General features: G+C 39.1%; 1 protein-coding gene across 1 annotated transcript in view; it reads right to left on the reverse strand.

Moving 5' to 3' along the window:
- The window catches only part of fam13a (family with sequence similarity 13 member A), a 53,396-nt gene that overhangs the window by 24,413 nt on the left and 7,791 nt on the right, over positions 1–21,192 (reverse strand). Inside the window, exons 4-9 of the mRNA XM_076091374.1 lie at positions 20,018–20,195; positions 17,752–17,899; positions 16,029–16,112; positions 15,219–15,305; positions 11,354–11,586; positions 5,122–5,163 (exon numbers count right to left, since the gene is read on the reverse strand). Of these exons, the coding sequence (XP_075947489.1) occupies positions 5,122–5,163; positions 11,354–11,586; positions 15,219–15,305; positions 16,029–16,112; positions 17,752–17,899; positions 20,018–20,195 (772 nt within the window). The remainder of the gene's footprint in view (positions 1–5,121; positions 5,164–11,353; positions 11,587–15,218; positions 15,306–16,028; positions 16,113–17,751; positions 17,900–20,017; positions 20,196–21,192) is intronic.

Genomic DNA, 21,192 nt, shown 5'->3' on the forward strand with positions numbered 1-21,192 from the left:
CATGTATAGGGGTGGCTTGAGGAGATCTTCCATAAACAGTGGTGTTGACAGTAATAGCACAGCTTTCCAGAGTGCTGGTACTGATAAAGGGAGAGATGATAACGGAGTGATGGTACTATGTCTTGTTTTTGGTGCAGCACCTGCTTACTACGTTTTTTTGAGCGCGAACATACGGCTTACATTGCATCAGATACATAACAAGAATATCACCACCAGAATGAGTGAACCAAGCCAAACAATTCTTTCTTGAACACATATATTCTAAAAATATCAAATCATACCACCAACAGTCAAAAGTTTGATCAGCAGCTGATCTGGTAATTTTGCAACACAATGATTGTGTAATTTCATTACCCAGCTATAATACCTTTATGCCAGCTATGAAGTCTTAAACTTAATACCTCTAGAGTAACTCCCTGCCTTACTATCGTCATTGTTTCACTATAACGTGAGTGTTTGATCTTGAAACAAACTTGTTAATGTGTGTTTAAGTTATTGGCTGAGTGCAATTTGCCATTTTTTACGTCTGATTTTATTATCCATGTGGCAAAGTATAAATGTTGCCTTTGCTCCAGTAACACAGTGGGCAAAACAAAGTAGAGAGAAAGAATTAAAATGTAATTTTCAGACAGCGAGCTACAAATCCTGACCGACGAGGTGCAGAAACACTAAATGTTTACATACCACCTCATTTAAATATCTGCAAGTAACACAGGAGCTTCAAGCTATTTTACCATTTGCAGAATCTTTAAGTTTAAATTTCTTTAAACTTATTTAAACAAATAAATCTCTTTATTTGTAATTTGCCCCATCAGATGTGTGATTTCTGATCCACACAAGTGTTCTTGAAATAAGATTCAAACCATAAGTCCTACCCAGTTTTCCAGTCATTCAGGTAATATATTGCCAAATGCAGCACCGAGATCTAATTATAACAAATCTGATACTTTTCCACTATCTGTGTTTATGTAGATGTCCTTCAAGACCTTAACAAAACATCTAAACAATTGTTTAGGCTCAAAAAGGCATTAAGCTGTTGAAAAACAGCCTTTTCTATTATATAATAAAAATAAGGTCTGTACTTGTTCATTAGTGAGTTGTCTAGACTCTAGATTATTCTTTATTAAGAGCGGCTTAATAACTGCAGTTCTCAGGGCCTGTGGGAAACAGCCGGAGAGAAGAGAACTAGATAAGTGTTGACTATTTGCAGAATGTGATGCCATGTGGTTAAAAATGTTTTTCAGCCTGTAGGGAGACATCAAGGCAGCAGGAGGAGGATTTCTCTTTTACTAATATTTACCAGCGTGGTATTTCTTCTTGGGGCAATACAATATACATTAGCTAATAAATACCTACACGATCAGGAAAACAGGGGAACACAAGGTCCAGAAGAAGAGCCTGGTACTGTAGGTGGTAGGACACTGATGAGGAAACTTTTTGGCGACCCTGTGGTTCCAACCTGTTTTCCATTTGTAATGTCAGGGTTGTCTAGGGTCTGTGTTTGTGCCCACATCTGGCTGTCCACTAGATGTCCAAGGTCAAAGTTGACTGAGCTGAATTCATAAATGTTTCCCTCCGTGGGAGTACGGTCTTGTACTTATCTTTAGGTACCCCGAGTATCTCAGCAAGTAGAAACCCGACTCACAGCACATAAATCCAGTGGTTTCATTTCAGTGAGTCTCGGGAAAGTTATGGTGTGATTTCGAAAAAGCTTTCCACTAAAAGCTTGTTGAGTGGAATTCTGATGAACTAACTCACACGCAAACTCACCAGTCTTGTCATCATCATGAGGTTTTTCCAAAGAAGCATCAGAGGTTTCAGAAGGTCAACTGCATTTGGCTATAACCCCAAATGGTTTAGTCCTTTGGACACAGCCAGGCTCACCGTTTCCCCCGTTTTCCAGCCTTTATGCTAAGGTAAGATAAGTGACGCTTCTCCTGGCAGCACATTTATATTTAACAGGAGAGAGTGGTATCAGTCTTTTGATCTAACTTTTGGCAGGAAAGCACATAATAGAAGAATAAACCAATATTTCCCAAAACGTTGAACTATTCCTTTCAGAAATATCATGGATGAGTTCATTTTCTTTGACAGATTCAAAATACGATTGTTGAATTCGTGACATTTTACCAGTCAGCAGCAATTTTTTTGTTTTCAGTTTTATTGCGTCAGTAAGGTTCACTGAGCTGTTAAGACAGGTCTGTAACGAAATGATAGGTCTGGCAGTTTAACTGTGTTATTTTTGTTTTGCAGAGTGTGATTTTAAAAAGCCAGCAATGCAAGTCTTTGTTTTACAAGAGCTTAAAGTTTGCTTCCTATAATTGCTTCATTCAGGACCTTCTAACTTAGAAAATTGCGACGTAAATAATACTAAGAACAAAATAATATGTTTCCGTAGTTGTGTCTGTGTTAGGGTTTTTAAAGTCAAGTGTTCTTTAAGGCATAAAACGCAAGGAGCAAACAACTCCGAAGCATCTATAGCAGAAGCTTATATCTGTTAAATCCCCCACATTGTGTACCCAGGAGCATCCATTCAGGTAATTCAGGTAATCAAGTATTACACCACAGTCAGACACTAGCCAGGCCCTTCCGAGTCTTTGGTCAACACACACAAGAAAATTATGCTGACATACAGTATGATCCATTTTGATTGGGCTGAGCTCCCATGTGGCAGCCTGAGAGTCTTTGTATGTGCAAGAATGCAAGTAGACTTCAGCATAGAGAGAACGTTTGAGCGGTGCGTATGTGACAAAGTACAAGCAGGCCATGGCGTTAGTCATTGATGAACGTGAGCCAGAGACAGAGAGAGGTAAAGGGAGAGGGAAGTATTACAAACATTACTCTTAGTCACTCAGAGATGACACAGACTACTGCTACGACGAATTAGTTCGTTAGCAATTGATGTGTACAATTATGTTTCCAAGTTTACAGTATAAAAGAGCCCAAGACAGCATCGTCAAAGAGCTTATTTTGCCCAACAAACAGTCCAAAACTCACAGATATTACGTTTACAATTACATAAAACAGAGAAATGTATCACATTTGAGATGCTGAAAAAACCCACTAATATTTAGCCATGCTATCAGCACGGCTCTATGAACGGCACTGCCTGTCGGTCAGTTCACCACCTTGGTCCAGTCTCGAATATCCCAACAATTATTGGATTTTGCACAGACGTTCATGGTCCCCAGAGGATAAATCCAATAGACTTTGGAGATCCCCTGGCTTTTGCTCTAGTGAGACCAAAACATTTTAGTTTTTTTGTGAAATATCACAACAACTACTGGATGGATCATCATGAACTTTTAAAGACATTCATGACCCCTTGAGGATTAATTGTAATAATTTGGGAATCCCCTGACTTGTCATCTAGCGCTGCCATCAGGTCAACATTTGAATTAGTTTGGTTTATGACATGCAAAACGTAAAACCTTCCTATTTGTGGTATCATATGCATTTACACCAAATATACATTTATGCATACATGTCTGTCTGCACATGTCATGTAATGAATAATAGAGACCTGTTCAAATCTTTAAAATGGCCTGACATGTGACTTGCAACATGTGAGTAGTCTTGTGTAGTTTACTGAGAAAGTATGCTGAGCACAGAGATTATGTAATGCAGACAAAGAGATTATAGATCCCATACCACAGTTAAACAGGTTATTGTTATGTAATATTTACTACACATACTGTACATAGCTGACTTCATGCCGAGGACTTGGATTAGTGCACTAATTGACACCTTTGACCTTTTATCATGGATGAAAAGGATGTGGATGTGTTTTATTACATTGTAAGAGACGAGATGATCCAGTCAAAGTTCATATTAAGTTTGTTTTTGTTATATCCAGGTTTACGGCTGCTGAACAGTAGAAGGCAATTTTGCAAAAGCTACAAAAGTATTATGTTTTAAAAACATTAAAGTACATGTTGTTACTTGATTTAACTTCCATTTCATATAAAATATGAATCATAAAGTTTAGTTAAAGTTATATTGCATTCTTTTTTTTGTCGGCTCTGAGTGCATTATTCTGGTTACTCTGACTATTGTCCTGTGAAGCTTTTGTCGTGCGTCTATTATTTTTTTTTTTCAAGAAAAAAACAATAGAAGGCTTGATCACACAAACAGCCGCCCTGGTCTGGAGCATTATCAGCTCTAAAGTCATATCAGCAAACAACACTCCAGTCAAAATCTGCCAACTCCAAATGATTAACTGAGGAACCAGCCGGTAACACTTGCTGGACAAGCTGCTGAGTTTAAGGCTTTATGTCAACATAAACTGAAGGCTAAATGGGAAACGATGACAGTAGCGTCATTGATGATTAACAGGTGATTACTACGCAGGTGTGGCCAGGGTGTACTGAAACCTTATCAGTTGCACATGCAAAAACACGAGGTTTACTGAATGTTGTATACATGTATGGACATTTCATGCACTTGTAATAGGTTCATTTTTAACTTTGGCACGAATGAAAAATGTCAAGACAAGAAATTATATTAAATATGTTAAAATATAATGAATATTGCTTTGATCTTGTCAGAAATTGAGGCTGCAACTAACAATTATTTTCATGATTAATTAATTAATTATAAAATCTTTTTGATTAGTCATTAGTCTAGAAAATGGCAAAAAACACTGGAAAAAGCCCATTGGTCCACCCAATATATTCTGTTCATAATGATCCAAAGAAAAACAGAAAATCCTCTCATTTGAGAGCCTGGAACTACAAAATATTTGGCATTCTTTCACTGTTTGTATTTGAAAAATTATCGAAACGATTATCTGTAGTTGCCGACAAATAGCTTATACTTAATTTATTATTCATACTACAATGTTCAATGATCTTAAACCATCAGATCATTCTGTGTCTGCACCCAGAGGTGTTTTCTGATTGGGTGGTGTCTCTGGAACATGTGCTGCGTTTGCCTCTGCTACAATAACCGAAACAGTGGTGAGCAAACTGTTGCATGTGCAGGGCACCCTGCTTTCCCTCCAACTGGTACTTCCATTGTTTCCCATGATAATGCACTAAGGCAGCACACAGCCGCTTCCCCCAAAACAACATACTCTCATCCAATTCTTTCAGCTTTCTTACGCAAAGCAAGAAGGCCTACCTCATGTAGAAAGGAGATATTGGCCTATCTTCTTCTTGGGAGCTGAAATATAAAAACAAAAACACATAGTTAATTAGCTTACAGGGTGACTATGAAGTGCTATGACATAAAAACATTAAGCCCCCCCCCCCCAACCCTTCATGTCCCTGGGGCTGGAAATAGGAGCATAAGACTGTCTTTTGTCTGCAGAATAATAGCCATGCAGTGCAACAGATCAGTGCCTTTGTGGAGCTTGTCTCTGGTAATTATTATGAACCAACAGAGAAATGGCTGCTGCTCTAAAATATAGGCTGGTTGGTGCCACTGGATGAATGCCAGCGACACATGATGAAATTATGCAACGAAAAGAGCAACTCAGCGTTGGCAATGAATGTTGAGGTTGCTTAACATTTTCATATCCTGGCACTTACAGGCTGGACATTTCACAATCACCCAGTCTTGTTTGCCTAAGCAGAGCTGAATACGCCATTATCTTCTGCAAAGTCAAAGCAGGAAGAAAAGCACTGCAACCCAACCTGAACTGTAAGACTTTGTAACACAAAAATAACTGTTAACCACAGATGTCTTCTTTATTGAATTCCTTATGATTGATTTATTTACTGTTCATAGATGTTTTGCAACAATGACACTTTATAATAAATGTATTTTTAAACTGCAAATCAACCACATGTGTGTTGTTGTAAGCTTTCAAGCTAATTAGACATGAATCTCCACAGTTAATGGTGATTTTTTTTGACATTTCACAGAGGGAAAAGCACGGTTGTAAATCACAACCATAATGATGGCTGTAAGGGCTTACTGGAACACTTGAAGTCAAAATGTCTGATGTGAAAAAGGCCTATTCTTTCTGTAAAAGACACAAAAATGTTCAATCATTACTTTAAACCCCTATTGGGACTTTATTTAGATGTTCACATGACAAGCAAACATGTGTCGAGACAACATGAAAACCAACAATGTTCTTGATTAACAAATATGCAACAAAAATGATTTTGGTTAAAAAATGTTGACAAACCAGTAACAGGTTCAACTGAGTATTCAACAGACCGGCAGTGACTGACAAAGTGTCTGAAACATCAATGAATTAAGTCCATTGACTGAAACATAATCAGCATCTATTTTGACATATGATCAAGTATTATATAATAGTAGTTGTAAGTAATTATAGTACTATTTTAATAAAAAATGCCAAAATAACAGCGGTTCCACCTTCTCATTGTGATAATAGAATTGTAAACTGGTGGCACCATGTTGTTGTAGAAGATTGCGATGAGCATTTGTCGCATCTTTCAGACATTTTAAAGAACAAACCAAAAAAGATTAATTAAAAAAGTGATCTGCAGATTAATTGTTGATAAAATGCTCATAAACCGCTGATTTAGTCTTAAAGAGGGACAGAAAATAGGCAAGATCAAATTAAAACAATTTCAAATATGAGATAACTTCGCCTACAGTGCCAGTACACAATAGTTTGAAAACAAGTCTAAGATGTTCTAAAAAACTGAAGGAAGAGTTGTTATTGAGGGGACCATTCCGTGAATGTTTGGTTATTGGGTGTGTTTTGGCACGTGACGTGCCGTCATGTGGTTTACGTAACCCCCTTACGTAAGCCACATGACGGCACGTGTGCCGAGGGGAGGGGGAAACCATTCGGGGAAACCATTCGGGGAGCACCTCAACAAGTTCAAAACAAAGGATTTAGGTTTCAAGTCAGACAGGAATCAAAATATGCCAAAGTTCATTGAACTTCAGAAGTCTTCTCAAATGACACAATGTGCAGGTAATGTACACGTGTTCCTCCAGCCTTGTTTTAGGTGCAGGCGTGGCTCACCGCAAACACCTCCACATTCTTTTAGAGACTCAGAGGTGAATGTTTTTTCTCCCCACACCCACGTTCTTAACTGGTGTTACACAGTCTGGCAAGCGTATTAAAATAATATGTGCCGTCACTGCCGCCGTGAATTGCTAAAGCGGAAATCCTGCTTACCTTACTGAGGGGATAACGAAAAGCTTTGTAGGGGTGATCGGAAAAGGCCTGATCCCTCTTGGGTAAACGGAAAACTACCAATGACAAGTTGGTCGCTTTCAACAATATAAAAAAACCCAATGTAGACAAAGGTAGTCTAGCTTAGCGGATGCTGGTCACTTGAGTAATCCTCCAGCAATTTTTGGCAGAGTCCCTCTCCTTAGCCCTGCCTTACCTTTTCCAACAACATGCAACAACAACATCTGCTGAAGTCTAATTAAAGTTCTTATTTAATCTCATATGTGAACATTTTTCTCAACACAATTTTGAAGCTGCCATCACTATGTCTTTGACTTGATGCTGCCAATTTCAGTTGTGATTAGTTGTTGGATAATCAATTTTTACACTATTTTTTGCTAAAAACAAAAAAGGTTTGGGGAAGTTGTTATTTGAGCTGGTGGTGCAAAACAAAAAGTGGAAAATAGTTTAGTACATTTTTTTTGCAATTTACTGTATTGAATAACAAAGAGCCAATGAGTCTCTGGTCCATTCAGGACCTCCAAACCATCAGCTTTTAGACGGGTGCTGGACATTCTTCGAATACCAAAGAGCACAAACTGTGTGGTGGTCAAGACCTAAAGTATTTGTTGGATAAGCCTGGCTAAGCTATGCTCGGTATATGCTCATTGTATTGGAGAAAAAAGGCGTCAAAGCAACACCGAGCCACCATGCTTCAGGTTTTAAACAATTTAGAGATGAAATATGATCAGCTCTCACATGCATCTCGTTTTGTGTCAAGTCTCTATATCATGAGCATTAACTTTGCTGCACCTTATTGATGTTAAAAGCAAAATGGCACAGAGAAAAACACCACGTTTGATTCTCAGGAATGTCTTTTTTACATTTGAAAAGTTAGAACCAGTGAATTGTTGACATTTAGGCTTGAAAAGTTAGTTAAACCATTCTCAAAATGATCAATTATTATTATCAATATCAGAAAAAATGTCCCTTGGTCAACTAATCGAGTAATAAATAGTCTTTTCAGCACTAGCTATAATACATGGATGATTTTGACTACCGAGTTTGGAGCACCTGCTGTCATGCTTTCCTCTCACTATCAGACCAGGTATGTGACTTCCTGTCAGGTCTGTCACTGAACTTGAACATCAAACTTAGCATCTAGAACGTCGCCTCTGAGACATTTTGCCACTTATCAAAGAGGCTGAACTCTGCTTACTGAACGGTGGCAGGTTAGTGTTCAGGTAGAAGAAGCCTCTTGGGTGACCTGTGAATATCTTCAGGGGTAAAACAGAAAATCTGGTTGGCTTTGGATTAGTAATTCTAGATTTCCTGTCACCTGGTTGGCTGAGACTCTTTATAGACCTAAAATCTTGGTATGATTAGGGGGTCAATGTTGTGTATGGGATTTGGAAAAAAAAAGCACCAACATCAAAAAGTGCTATGAAAACCAGTTAGATCCAGCCAGCAGCTACCTGCTGTAAATATGTGAGCAGGGTTTCAGGCTGATGGATGAGACTTCCTGAAAGGAGGCCAACAATGCAGTTATACCCACAGGGAACCTGCAGTCACACCACACTGCAACGTTCCTCACTCCCACCTATTTCCAACGGGCTTCTAAGAAACCTAATGGTTACATCACAAGATTTAGTGAGCCATGGCAACTCCACACAAAAGCCAGTATGCATCCCCTACGAGCAACTACACACTGCTGAGAACAGAGTAAGTTCACATGGCGCTGCTATGTTGGCTCATGTGCCCTGCGTGGTGAATGAGGCTGGTGTCATATTTCAGGTGCAGGTGAGAGCATTGTGGCATACACAATTACTGGATTCATGTATTTGACACCGAGGAGGCAAAGTGTCACATGTTGAACGTGGTAAGGCTCATGCTCTGATACGTGGATACACGAGTCTAATAGTGGAGCTACTAATATTAATCTCACTGAATGTTGACTTGATTTCCAGTGTGTGCTGAATGTCACCTGAGTGAGCTGAGGGGCTCAGGACCGGAGTAGTTCCTGGAAAGAAGCGTGCATGTGTGAAATTGAATATACACGTCATTAGATATATTTAAATTTGCGTCTTTACCACCAACAAGGTGTGAACACAATTCCTAAATTCTTGATTTCATATATTACATCCTTTAAAAACCATGAATGAAAAGAAAAAATGTATATAACCACAACATTTTAATATATATATATATATATATATATATATATATATATATAAATAATATTAAACAAAAGTTGTTTTTCTCATTTTTCTCATTCTGGCTATGTTTAATTTAGTTGCGGCCCAGGTGGATGTGCGGCTGTTTGTGCTGCACTATGCTGACACAGATTTGTCTGACACATACCTATGGAAAGTGAGAGCAAGCTGACAAGTAGACATGAGAGCAGCTACAGATATGAAAACACAGATGAATCCACTTATGAAAAAATGATCATATATTTGCTCTGGCTTTATGTGTCAAAATCGCAGCTACCTACAATTCAAACATTTTTTTTAATAAAAACTCATAACTTTACCTAATTTTCTCCTTATAAATGCTTTGTCTTTAAACATTTGAAAGCTCCAGAGTCTCAGGTTTGTCAAACACGATCTGTGAATATCAAAAGTAGTTTGGCATGAAAGATGGTAAATTCATTTTAGTCTTTCTGCAAGTTGCAGGAGTCAATGAGGTTTTTTTTAAATTAAAAGGCCAGAGAGTTCAGAGTTCAGAGAAGTCATGCTGTCTGTACATCAGTCACCCAATGCGACATGACTAGAATGATGTCAGAGTCTGGGGGGAGATCCACCGGGAGATTTACTGGTATCCTGACATGGTGCAGAAAGCTGTTGCCACTTTAGAAGTATTATATTTGCCACTTCAAGTAGACAGCAACATCTGTTCCATTAAGAGGGGAGGGTTGGCCTTGTTGATTTAACACATATTAGGTTAATTATCTTGAGAGTAGAAAGCAAAGAAACACTTAATGAGGTTGACTTGATATTAGATATTTGACCTGTAGACCTGTGTTAACCTGTAGAATACTACTTGAATTTGTCAGGATGATAAAAACAATGAATACTGCTAATAAAATAAAAACGTACTTCATATTCTAAGATAAAAAGAAAATACATTCCACAAACTGTGTTATGCCAATTATATTTTAACAAATATATTTTAAAATGTTATATTTTATATTATTATGAATTAAATTATGACTATTTTTGTAAAGCAGGGCGCTGTGTACTTTTATGTAACGTGTTAATGGATCTGGTGCTGACACGGTAATAAACTCTGATTAATGTCATACTAAAAGGTCAGTGGTGTTTCCCCCAAGCCGTAGTAGAAGCCAAAAACATCGTCATCATTTCTCATCTCAGTGCTTCAACATCACACTCTTGCTTTACTGTACATTGTATTTTGTAGTTTTCCCACTGAGACACATTTGATGTATGACCAGTAAAGTGGTGCCTCTCAATGTCACCAATGTCGATATTTCAAATTAAGGAAGCAAAGTCACTCAACTGAAAACATACACTGTGGATAAACAGAATTTGGAGTGTGTGTGAGAAGAGGCTTTAAACAGTAGATTTTCAGCCAAACGGTGCAGGTGCTCTATCACAGCCAAGGTTAATACTAGTTTAGAACCCCTGGTCAAGAGCCCCAACAACAGACACAACTGTAGCCTTGCTATTCCAGTGCTGAGGACACTCAACACCGAGTGGTTCCAGTTTCAGCTTCTTATAATAGGCTTGTTTGCATGCCAAAGGCACATAGCGACGGGGATGGGGCTTTAGATCCCCGATCGCTGTCAAGATTCTTCACCCTCACCCTCGACTGATAGTACATCACCTATGCAAACAGTAGTCATAACCTGTTTACCACTGCTAGAATCGCCCCCTCGTTTTCCACATTGGAATTGGACATTACAAGACAAAAATAGAAGTTGTTTAATCGTTTTATCTTACGTACGTTGCAGTGAAGCTTTATTTTACAGCTGTCATAAAGGATCACGCTTCCAGATAAGACTGTGATCCTAGTGAAATACTAAAACTGCAAGAGAAACTGACTGGATTTCACAGACTAAATGAATTCTGTTTTTGCCTCACAAATGATACGTACATTGCACGGAGTTCACGTTAAGAATCCATAAATATAATATTATTATCTCAATATTCTGCAACTTGCAAGCAATATCATGAATTTGACATCTTCTCAGACACAGGTGCATGCTCTTTGACCGGACTCACTGACCTGCTGATGGCCTCCATGTCGCCAGAGTGGCTGACATTGAGGTGGCTGAGTGGCGAGGAAGTGTCTGGGGCTTCTTGGCGAGCTGTCTCCATTGGCTCTGGACTGGGGTGTCTTAGCTCTGAGGTCAGTGGCAAAATTATTGGTATGGAGAGGGACCTTGCATGTGGCGACCCCGCAGAGCGGCTTGGGTCAGGGATAACTAGAGTCATGCGGTCACTCGTCCCTTTCCTCACCTATTTTACAGAGAGAGAGAGAGAGAGAGAGAGAGAGAGAGAGAGAGAGAGAAAGAGAGAGATGCCAATAACAGGTGAGTCTTGTGACAGGAAATATGAGACAGCACGAGAGGTAAATGATACGTGTACTCGTATCACTCTGAACTTTTCTGCACAATCAAGCTCTTACAACCGCACACACACACAAAAATACACTGGAGCTTTCAACCTTTGCTCAGGTTACTATAAAACATACATTTGAGGATTTTCTGAGGTGAAGCAGAGAGCAATAACAAAACAACAAAGGGGTAAGAGGTTAAAAGGTTAAAAAAATTGGTTAATCTGAATGGTTGGACGGATGTTTGTCTTACCGTGCTGACCCCGAGTGGGTATAAACAGCGTGAGCCTCCAACTGCAGTGTAGGAGAAGAACCGTAACCGAATTACAGCCACATTGTGAGTACTACTCTGCATTTTTACTGAGATCCAAGCAAGGAAGCCTAAGAGGAGTGTTAAAGGACGTGTCAGAGAGCTTTCTCTAATACATATAGAGAGAGAGAGAGGGGACTCCTACAGCTGCTAACAAACACTGAGGCCAAATATCCGGCTGACTATGGTAAAAGGAGTATGAATTGGGTCTGACGCCAGCAGCTTAAGTATTGATAATGGTCAAAAACACCCACTGATAAAAGGGGCTTGGCTCTATTGATAAATGTCTGTCGGTTTGAATTAGGAGGCCTGCTTTTTTTTCTCTTTACACCAATTATCAGCAGAACATTTCCATTTGGGGTTGAACCTAATGGGTTGTTCTAAAATCTATGGACGCTGCCTCCATTTAGTCATTGGTGCATTTAATGGGTGAATCTTTGGGAACATAATTAGCTCCACAAGCTTCTTTAGCTATAGACCAGGTATGGATTTTGTCCCTCAGGGCTTTGTAATTGATTTAGCTAAATTTGTCATTCACAGAAAACCCGCAGAGAAAGAAAAAGCTGCTGCTGCTAGTGTCGTACCACTGGAGTACAGCGCAAACAAATGTGGACAATAGCTTGTTTTTTTTAGGGAAGACATCATGGAGACAACATGGAAAAGTCCCCATCCTAAAATCCAGGTTGTGATAATGAACCTCAACAGTGTTAGTGAGATGGTGCTGTCATCTCGGTTGGTCTATGTTGTTCAGGTGTCGAGTTAGAAAGTAGATCATTTGAGGCCATTATAAAAGGGTATAATATTTGTCATTAGACACACTAAAAAGGACTTAGTGTATAAACTGACTATATACTAAACAGTGAATGATTTCAGACACGGAAACTCTAAACAGACAAAGCTAAAAATCAAACTGCAGGTCAGTTTCTAGTGTTAACCACTGACCCGTCATGCTGCCTCCATCCCGGTTCTCACTTTCTGGCTATGCATAAAAAAGAGCTCAAACCGCACAACAAGTGGGAGCTAAATAGGCCAGATGGCAAAGAAGCCTGATGGACCAAAATGAGGATATGACCTGGTTTCTAAATCGTGGATTAACTAATAACTTGAAGGTTTGTACCCAAAATCTCAAAAGACTGCAAAGAAAGCAAAATAAAATATTTAAAGATTAAAACTGTACTTTCTCTTCCATGAACTGTACTTTCTCTTACAATGAAATGCAGTTGTAGCTGACCTTAAAACAACATTTACAGCTGTTAACTGAAACTGGTGACAGCTCATCTCAGATGTCTAGTTTTTCAAAAATGCGTTTGCAATATAATCCATACCTGTTCTTGCTTGCACTACGACCACAACTACTTTTCATTAGATGTTTCAAGGTGGCGGTTGTTTGTATAAGCCGTTTTGCTCAAAGCGAGAAAAGCTGACATTTTAAAAAAGTATTCAAATGTTTTTTTGGTCATACCATAGCAACAGAATGCTTTCTTGCAATGCTGTATTTATTCAACAACAAGGAATTAGTAATACTCTGCTAGTGCCAACTGTGCCCCTTTTGCAGTCCAAAGCTCATCTATGAACATAAACGTCTCTATGTGAACAATAAAACACAAATTCCCATCATAAATAAAACAGAACAGGCATGCTTAGGGCTCTCGAATTGAAGTGTGTGTGTTTGTTGGCCTGATGCTGATGAATACTGACTTATTTCACTTTTGTCTTGCAGTGCCACAGTATCAAACATGGCGTAGCTTTGGTTGTGATGTGTGAGTGGTGAACATGTCAAGACTTTTAACTACATCTTTAGTAGTAAGCACCAAGGCCAAATCTGTGGTGAGTCTGGAGCACAAGCCTTTTTCAGTAAATACTATTTTCATTTTCATTTTCATAGGAAGTGGGGAGTCTGTTGGTATCAGCTTAAACTCTCAGTCTGTTGCGTTAGCGCACCAACCACTGCTGAGTGGTGGAAAACACGTCACCAGCGCTTCACAGCTGTGGATTTTTCCTGCGAATGTTGCCACAAACACCCAGCTTGTTGCAAATGTAAGGGCATCGATCAGTGGGTCACAGGCTCAATCTCCATTGTGTTACCTAATTCAGCAATAGATAGAGAATTAGACATTTATTTAAATGAAAATATTCAAGATTATTACTATTGAACTAACTATTGAATTACTGTAACTGTTGAATTGAATTACTGTTGGGCTGACTGTTAAATATTCATTCTTTCTACCTTTACTCTTGTGGAAAACTATTTGTATGTTTACTAGATTAAGTACTGTGTTGCACTTCCTATGAGAACTTAATGTTGATCTTCCAGTGGGGATACTTCTTACAGGCATAAATCACGATGTAAGTCATTCGAGAGCAGTCTATACTTTTGAGTCTCCAGTTTACTTGTTACTGTACACCTTCTTAGGTAAGGTCGAATAACTTCAGGCATCTGAAAACATTCTTAAGCTTAAGTTGCATGCAGCTCCAATTAAAAGTAGAAGTATTTACTGGGGAAAGTAAACATCCTTCATCAGCAGATGTTTTTACCTCCCTGAGCTTATCTTGCTGCCATTACTTTTATCTCTACAGTGACACTGGTCTTTATATCTGTATCACATGTGGCATCAGATCTCTGTTTCAAGCTGAATTCAAAACAGAAACCACAGCGAGTCCGTCTTTGTTGTTAAACTGAAGCCAACCTCTCATTTTATCACATATAGAAATATGAACATGTACGCGGCTAATCAAAGTAGCTGACTTCAGAACAGAAATTTGAAATAATTTTGCCAAATGCTCCCATATTGACCTTGATAAAATAAATGAAGCCAGAGCTCTACTACATGTACACAAACGGGTCACTTCTAAGACTTCATTTTAATCAAATTCATGACTAAATGCAGCTTTTGTGGAAGGGTTTATTTGTAACAATACGACAACAGAGTTGGAATGGCATACCATAGCCCCTGTATGTCTCTCACTGCAAATAAGTGTGTGGTTGTTTCCTGCAGCTAACTGCCTTTATCAAATCCCATCATGTGACCGAGCAGCGAGGCCACATGCATCAGAGGCTGTCTGAGAGATGACCCGAGGCTAATCAGCACCAAGGCAATGCAGCAGATAAGAAAGCAGGAAGTATTTATTGGCAATGATGACATATAGAGTGGAGTAATCCATTAAGCCAAACCTCTTAAACAACAACAATTAATCACAGAACTTAATGACAGTAACAAACTGTACCTTCTTTTTCCTCTGCCTCGCCTTAGGAGCGTTAGTGGAGGATTTGTTCAGAAGTTCTGCATTTTCTGGTGGTTTTTTTTGTCCTCCCTTGTAACATGTATTGAGAGAAAATGCAAAATAAAGACATTAAGATTTAAAGTGCAGTACATAAACAGTTAAATGTGCAAGAATGCATTTACTAAGACAGCTGATAGCATTTAAAAAAATCCTGGACAAATGATGCAAGATAATACTAATTCATTTGTTGGATGTAATGTAATGATAATCATTAATTAATATAACCTAAAGCAATTACTTTGTTATCATTATTTTTGATTAAAACTGACATGCTACAGTAGATGCTCCACAAAAAGAATACAAATACTGGAAGGTGACGTCTGAAGACTCCTATCCTAAGAAGAAAATGATAACATATCTCAGTTGCGTATTTTTAAATACACACTGACTGACCTGATTGCCATAGCAGGCAGTATGCACGAGTCAGCTGACCCTGATAACATCTTTAAAGCTTACAGAAACCTAAACAGACGCACACAGAAATTGCCTCCGTGCTGGAAAACCGCTTTTCCAAAACATGTCGCTGTTCTGTTAATCACGTCGCACAGATCACATGGTTGGTGTTAAAAGAGACCATGTAAGGGACTTTGAAGGGGTCATGCAAGTTTGATCTGGGAACGTCACGCATCAACAACAAAACTGCATTTCACAGCAGACGGACAAAGACTTCCATATCAGGTGCACTTGAGGAGCATTAATGTGTAAACAAAGACGCACACGTGCAGGCGTGCTGCTGTAAAGCTGATCACACACCTTCGTTCTGGGAAGCGGTGTCGGTGGGTTTGCTTTGAGGTGACTTGGTGACTTCTTTGCGTCTGCATCCGTCATGTGCACCTCCTGGGACCAGAAAGAGGTCAAAAGAAGAGGGTCACAGGTATAATGCACATCATACTGTACAATACATACATTAGCAACAGATCATGCTAAACAGAGGAAATGTGTTCTTCATCTGTACAGTAGCTATGAAATACGTTTTTAATAAAACTCCTGGTTATGTTGTTGTTCTGCTTTTACTTTTCTTCTGTGAGCCTTAACAACAGGGTTCAGAATAGATTTTCCCGGTTGGACGATCTGCATCCTCCACATACACTCACATGCACACCTCCTGCTCGTCAGTATTTTGTGACTGAAGGTAAAGGCAACACCGGCGATCATGTGCGCTGCGAAGGAAAGTCAGCAGGCGAGGGGCCTTAGTAGCCCGTGTGTGCCTGTGCATATGTGTTAGTGTTTATGTGTGCATGTTTGTGTGTAAGACAATCTCATTCTGACTGAAAGGGTTTCCCACAGGTCAGCAGGGTCTCAAGAGCTAAATCCAACTGGCATCAGGTGGCCCATGTCACATTTCATGCCAATAACAGTCGCTAATCAACGATCAAGACGTTTGCCATAGACTGTGAAGGATGTCTTTTACAAAAGTCCCAAAGTTTTGCAGTTAAAATTGTGATGTGATATTTGAAACTATATTCATACTGCATCTGTCGGAGCAGTAAATATTCCTCTAATCTCGTCTTCTTTAGTGGATTGGAACAAACTGAGTTTATTGCGAAGATATCAAATATTCCAGACTAGCTGATTTGGTCAGTGTGTCTCTGTTTGCATCGTCACGGTATTAAGCACACGACTTCAATTCTCTGCCCTTTCTGTGTCGACTTTGCTGGTTTTCTGTATGTTCACATGAGGTCACTCAGAGTGAAAGTTTGATATGTTTACAGGGCGGTAAATTCCTCCAAAGATGCTGACGTCAATGTTGATAATTTTTCAAGGAATATGGGGGGTCTAGGAACATTAATTCTATATCGGTGGATATTTTATAGGCTAAGCTTGTATTTCTTCACAATACATTCCACTTTGACTACTTTAGAAAAGATTCATTTATTCCCCACTAGAACTGTATTTTGTGTGAAGAGTCACTTTCCAGGACAAACCATGTATCTCCAAGTTTAGGGACAAATTAAGTTATTATGTGAAACGGAAATAAAACCAGAATCTGATATCGCTTGACTTAAGTCACAATAAATGGATGGTTTGCTGCTGTGCTCTGCTTGGTTTGTTTCTTGCGGGCACATTTTCCTCAGATAGTTACAGATGCAGCAGCAAGATGCAGCCAGGAAAGCCAGCAGACCAGATAAACTAGCTAATCAATGAAGACATCAGCCATCGAAGCAGCAAATATAAATCAACAGCCAGAGACTCAAACCAGCCACCTGTGGAGGAGTCGATCCTGCGAGGCTGTGATACAAGATCAATTTTAACTTCATCATGTTCCCCTGTACTGTATTTATAAACTATCACTCATCAGGCTGGATGGGCAGAGAGGGAGGTCACGGTCCAGAGAGGAACTCATACTGTTTAAAGTGCATTGGCACAACAGGTGACTCGTGGTTATTTGTTCAGCTGCACTACATTGTACTGACCACCATCACATATCTATTTCATATAAACATGAGCATCTGGTGTCCCTGTGAGTTCACAGCACCTTGACAATAACAAGAGTTGACAGTTCTTCTGTGCAGCCTTCTCCGTCTCTGGCGATCTCGAATATATTGCTGTAGTTCTGGATGAACTTGACCATTATCTTGTTACAGATATGTTGGTCCTTCATTGCTTCGAAACCCGGGGCCACGCTGGAAAAGAGGGAGAAGAAACGAAAAACAAAAATGAAAGCAAGCAGATGAGATTTTATCACGTTTTTTAAACATGGCAGTAGCAGTAAAATAATTACTTTACAGCATTGAACAAACTCAACAGTGATTTTGAAACTAAAATTAAAAGTTAAGTTTTCAGTTAGTGTTCTTGATTAACGGAGAATAATTCAGCTGTCCTAGTGAATATGATGTGTGATGCTACTGAACAGCTGTTTAAGACTTTACACTGGGCTGCCGGCCTAATTATATAACTTCAACACACACACACACACACACACACACACACACACACACGTACACACACGTACAGCCTCTGATTAAGAGAACAGCTTGTACAGTATGAAGTATCCACTACAGTTTCTTCTTCTCTATTCCTTCCAGTAAGGTCCCATCTTATATCATGCTGGGTTCTCTGGCCTGAACACCCCAGTTTATTACTGGAAGTTGCCCACCAGTCACCAGTTTGGAAAACAGTAGCTGTCGGTCAAAATGTACGAGTATGATTTGAAACTCGCTGCCCGGTAAGCCCATCATAAATAGACCAGTGAGAACAGAGGTACTTCGTTCAGCAGCTGCATGGAGGCATATGAAGCGACTGATGCATCATTTATTTATGAACATCATAGTAACAGTTGAAAACATAATGACACCATGGAACAATTTCTTATGACGAATATCTGATGCAGTAGTTTAAATACAGGTGTCTGGCAAAATGTTAAGAAGTGTATAAATAGATTCAAAGGAAAATGTATTGCCACTTAATGTCAAGTAAGCCTCACAAGCAAACTTTTACACTGTCATGATTTTATCTTAAATAAGCTACAGCACCACCTGCTGGCCAAACCCATGTTCTCAATATGTATTCTAACTTTTATGTTCATACTTTCAGACTCATTTGTGTTTTTTTAAGTATACATTTGCCAGTTTTTTCGTGATTAACCGACATAGGTGTTCCCCCAATATTGCCTGCACTGTGAAGTCTGAGTTTTTCTTCCATTCTGAAATAAAAATGTACAAGTAAACATTACAAGTACCTTTTTTTTTTTTGTCTTCACGTATCGAAAAAGACAGCTGCAATGTCTGTGGGTAAGACTTGACTGGTTCATTGTCTCACTCAATATGTACTGCATGTTTTGAGGTTTTCATCATTCTACCGCTCTGACATATGAAACCAATGTTTAATATCTGACTCACTAAACAGAAATAGGGGAAAGGGGATTGAATCCCTCCGCTTTAGCCACCAGGACTGTCTGCCTGTCTGTTTTTTCCTGGACTAAGCCAAGTTGTCTCACTCTGTTATTTACAGACTGCAACAACTAAAGTTTTGTAAAGGTCACAGTAAAAACAACAACCTTGCCAAAACCTTCAGGAATGTCAGTTATGTTCTTAGTGAACATGACTGCAAATGCTGTGATGTTTAGTTGTTGTTACGTCAAGTTGCCTCCTATGCCCTTGAATGTGACAAATCAAAACTAATGTGAGACTGAGGCATTAAATTAACCCCAACCCAGTTGGAAATTTGATTGTGAGTATGATAATGATGCAAGTATAAAGTGATTTTACTGACTGGAACAAATTAAACATTTTTATATGACAATGGAATAAGTTAGATTTCTTTCAGTTTTTACTGTAACATTTCTATATACGTATGTATTTAAGCTCATTGCTTTGCATCACTCTCATCAACCTCATTTCCAGCAGCAACAAGCAGCAGTTATCTGACAAGATAAGATATTCAATATATTTTCTATGATAAACTAACATGTTCATTCTAACATTATCAATCATATGATATTTTTATATAGTATCAACATATCATATGATATATAATCTGTCAATGTGGTGTTTACTGCTTGCTGAGGAGCCCCAAGAGGCTAAAACATCAATTGATGCAGGTGGAAAGATATTAAAGTTTCAATAAAGCTGTTGTCAATATAAGTAAATACTTCAATGTTCCCTGAACATTGTCTGGTTATACGTTATATACGCATATTATACAAGGCAAAAAGAGAGTACTAGCGTGATGGTGAGATTGGACCATGGATGGTTATTTTTACACCTTGCCCACATCTACCTAAAAAAACAGGTTCAACTCACTGGAAGACACTGGGTCCAAACACAGTGGCGAGGTTGAGGGCGGTCATACGGTTTTCTTTGTGGTTGCACTCCACAAGGGTGAGGAAGTGGCAGAGGTAGCGGAGGAGGCTGTGGTGGACGTCTGGAAGCTGCTGGAGCAGGTCTCTCATATCTGACCGAGACACATCATCACCGCACTCTGTAGACACACAATCAGATATCAGAAAAGGTCAAAGGTTGGGATCCTGCTCAATTTTCATTCAACTTCTGACTTCAACATTTTAGCAGTAAGGTTGATAAATGCTCCAGTACATGAAGTCTTTTTGGCCACAATGAAATGACCAAGAATTAAATGATGAGTGACACAACCGACTGGATTTACTTTGGAGCAGGAAAGCATAAAACATAGATGCTTTTAGTGAAACACGTTCACATTCTCAGTTTAGTAAATAGGGTGACAATAGGGCGACAGCTGGTCTCCAGCAGGCAGTGACAGCTCCGTCCACCTGATTTCTGTAATATCTAATCTTGAGTTGTGGTAAATACGTGAGCATTAGAGCAAAAACCCCGAAAGTATGTTGATGCTATTACTCCGGACACATAATTAGGTCAGAGTTGGATAAACGGATATGGCTTCTGATCCCGAATGAATGAGTGACGCAAAAGAGCGTGCGCCTACGTGTGTTAGTGTGCACGTATATGAAAGCAAGAATGTGTGCCCGTCTGTCTGAGTAAATAGAGCGTGATGGGGGGAATAATGCTTAGAGCGATCACAACTACTCTTGCTGCCGCTGAGTGAAGTTCTGATGTGTGTGCACAAGTCTGAAAAGTACATGGTCGTTTTTTTTTTTTGCAGGTTAGTACATTAAACAAACACACATTGAGCGATGGAAAAAAAACCACTTCAAGCTATTATACATATGTAGAGAGGCCCCTTAAACAAAGAGAACGCACATTAACAGATAGACCAACATAAAGCCAGACAATCAGAGGACCAAATCACTGCAGAGAATGACATACAATGTGATGGACATAGGGACCAGCAGAATTCTTCGAATTTAAGGTGAGAAACTGCACATTTTAGTTTGAATGTTTTACACTTAAAATAAAAGGTAGCACGAGTGTTAGCTATTTTCCTTCAATTAAAAACAAACCAAAACATGACATCGTTATGCATCAACCATGATTTTGTAATT

This window comes from Anarhichas minor, unplaced genomic scaffold (assembly GCF_050575085.1).
Source record: "Anarhichas minor isolate MPS153535 unplaced genomic scaffold, ASM5057508v1 ptg000014l, whole genome shotgun sequence".
Classification (NCBI taxonomy): domain Eukaryota; kingdom Metazoa; phylum Chordata; class Actinopteri; order Perciformes; family Anarhichadidae; genus Anarhichas; species Anarhichas minor.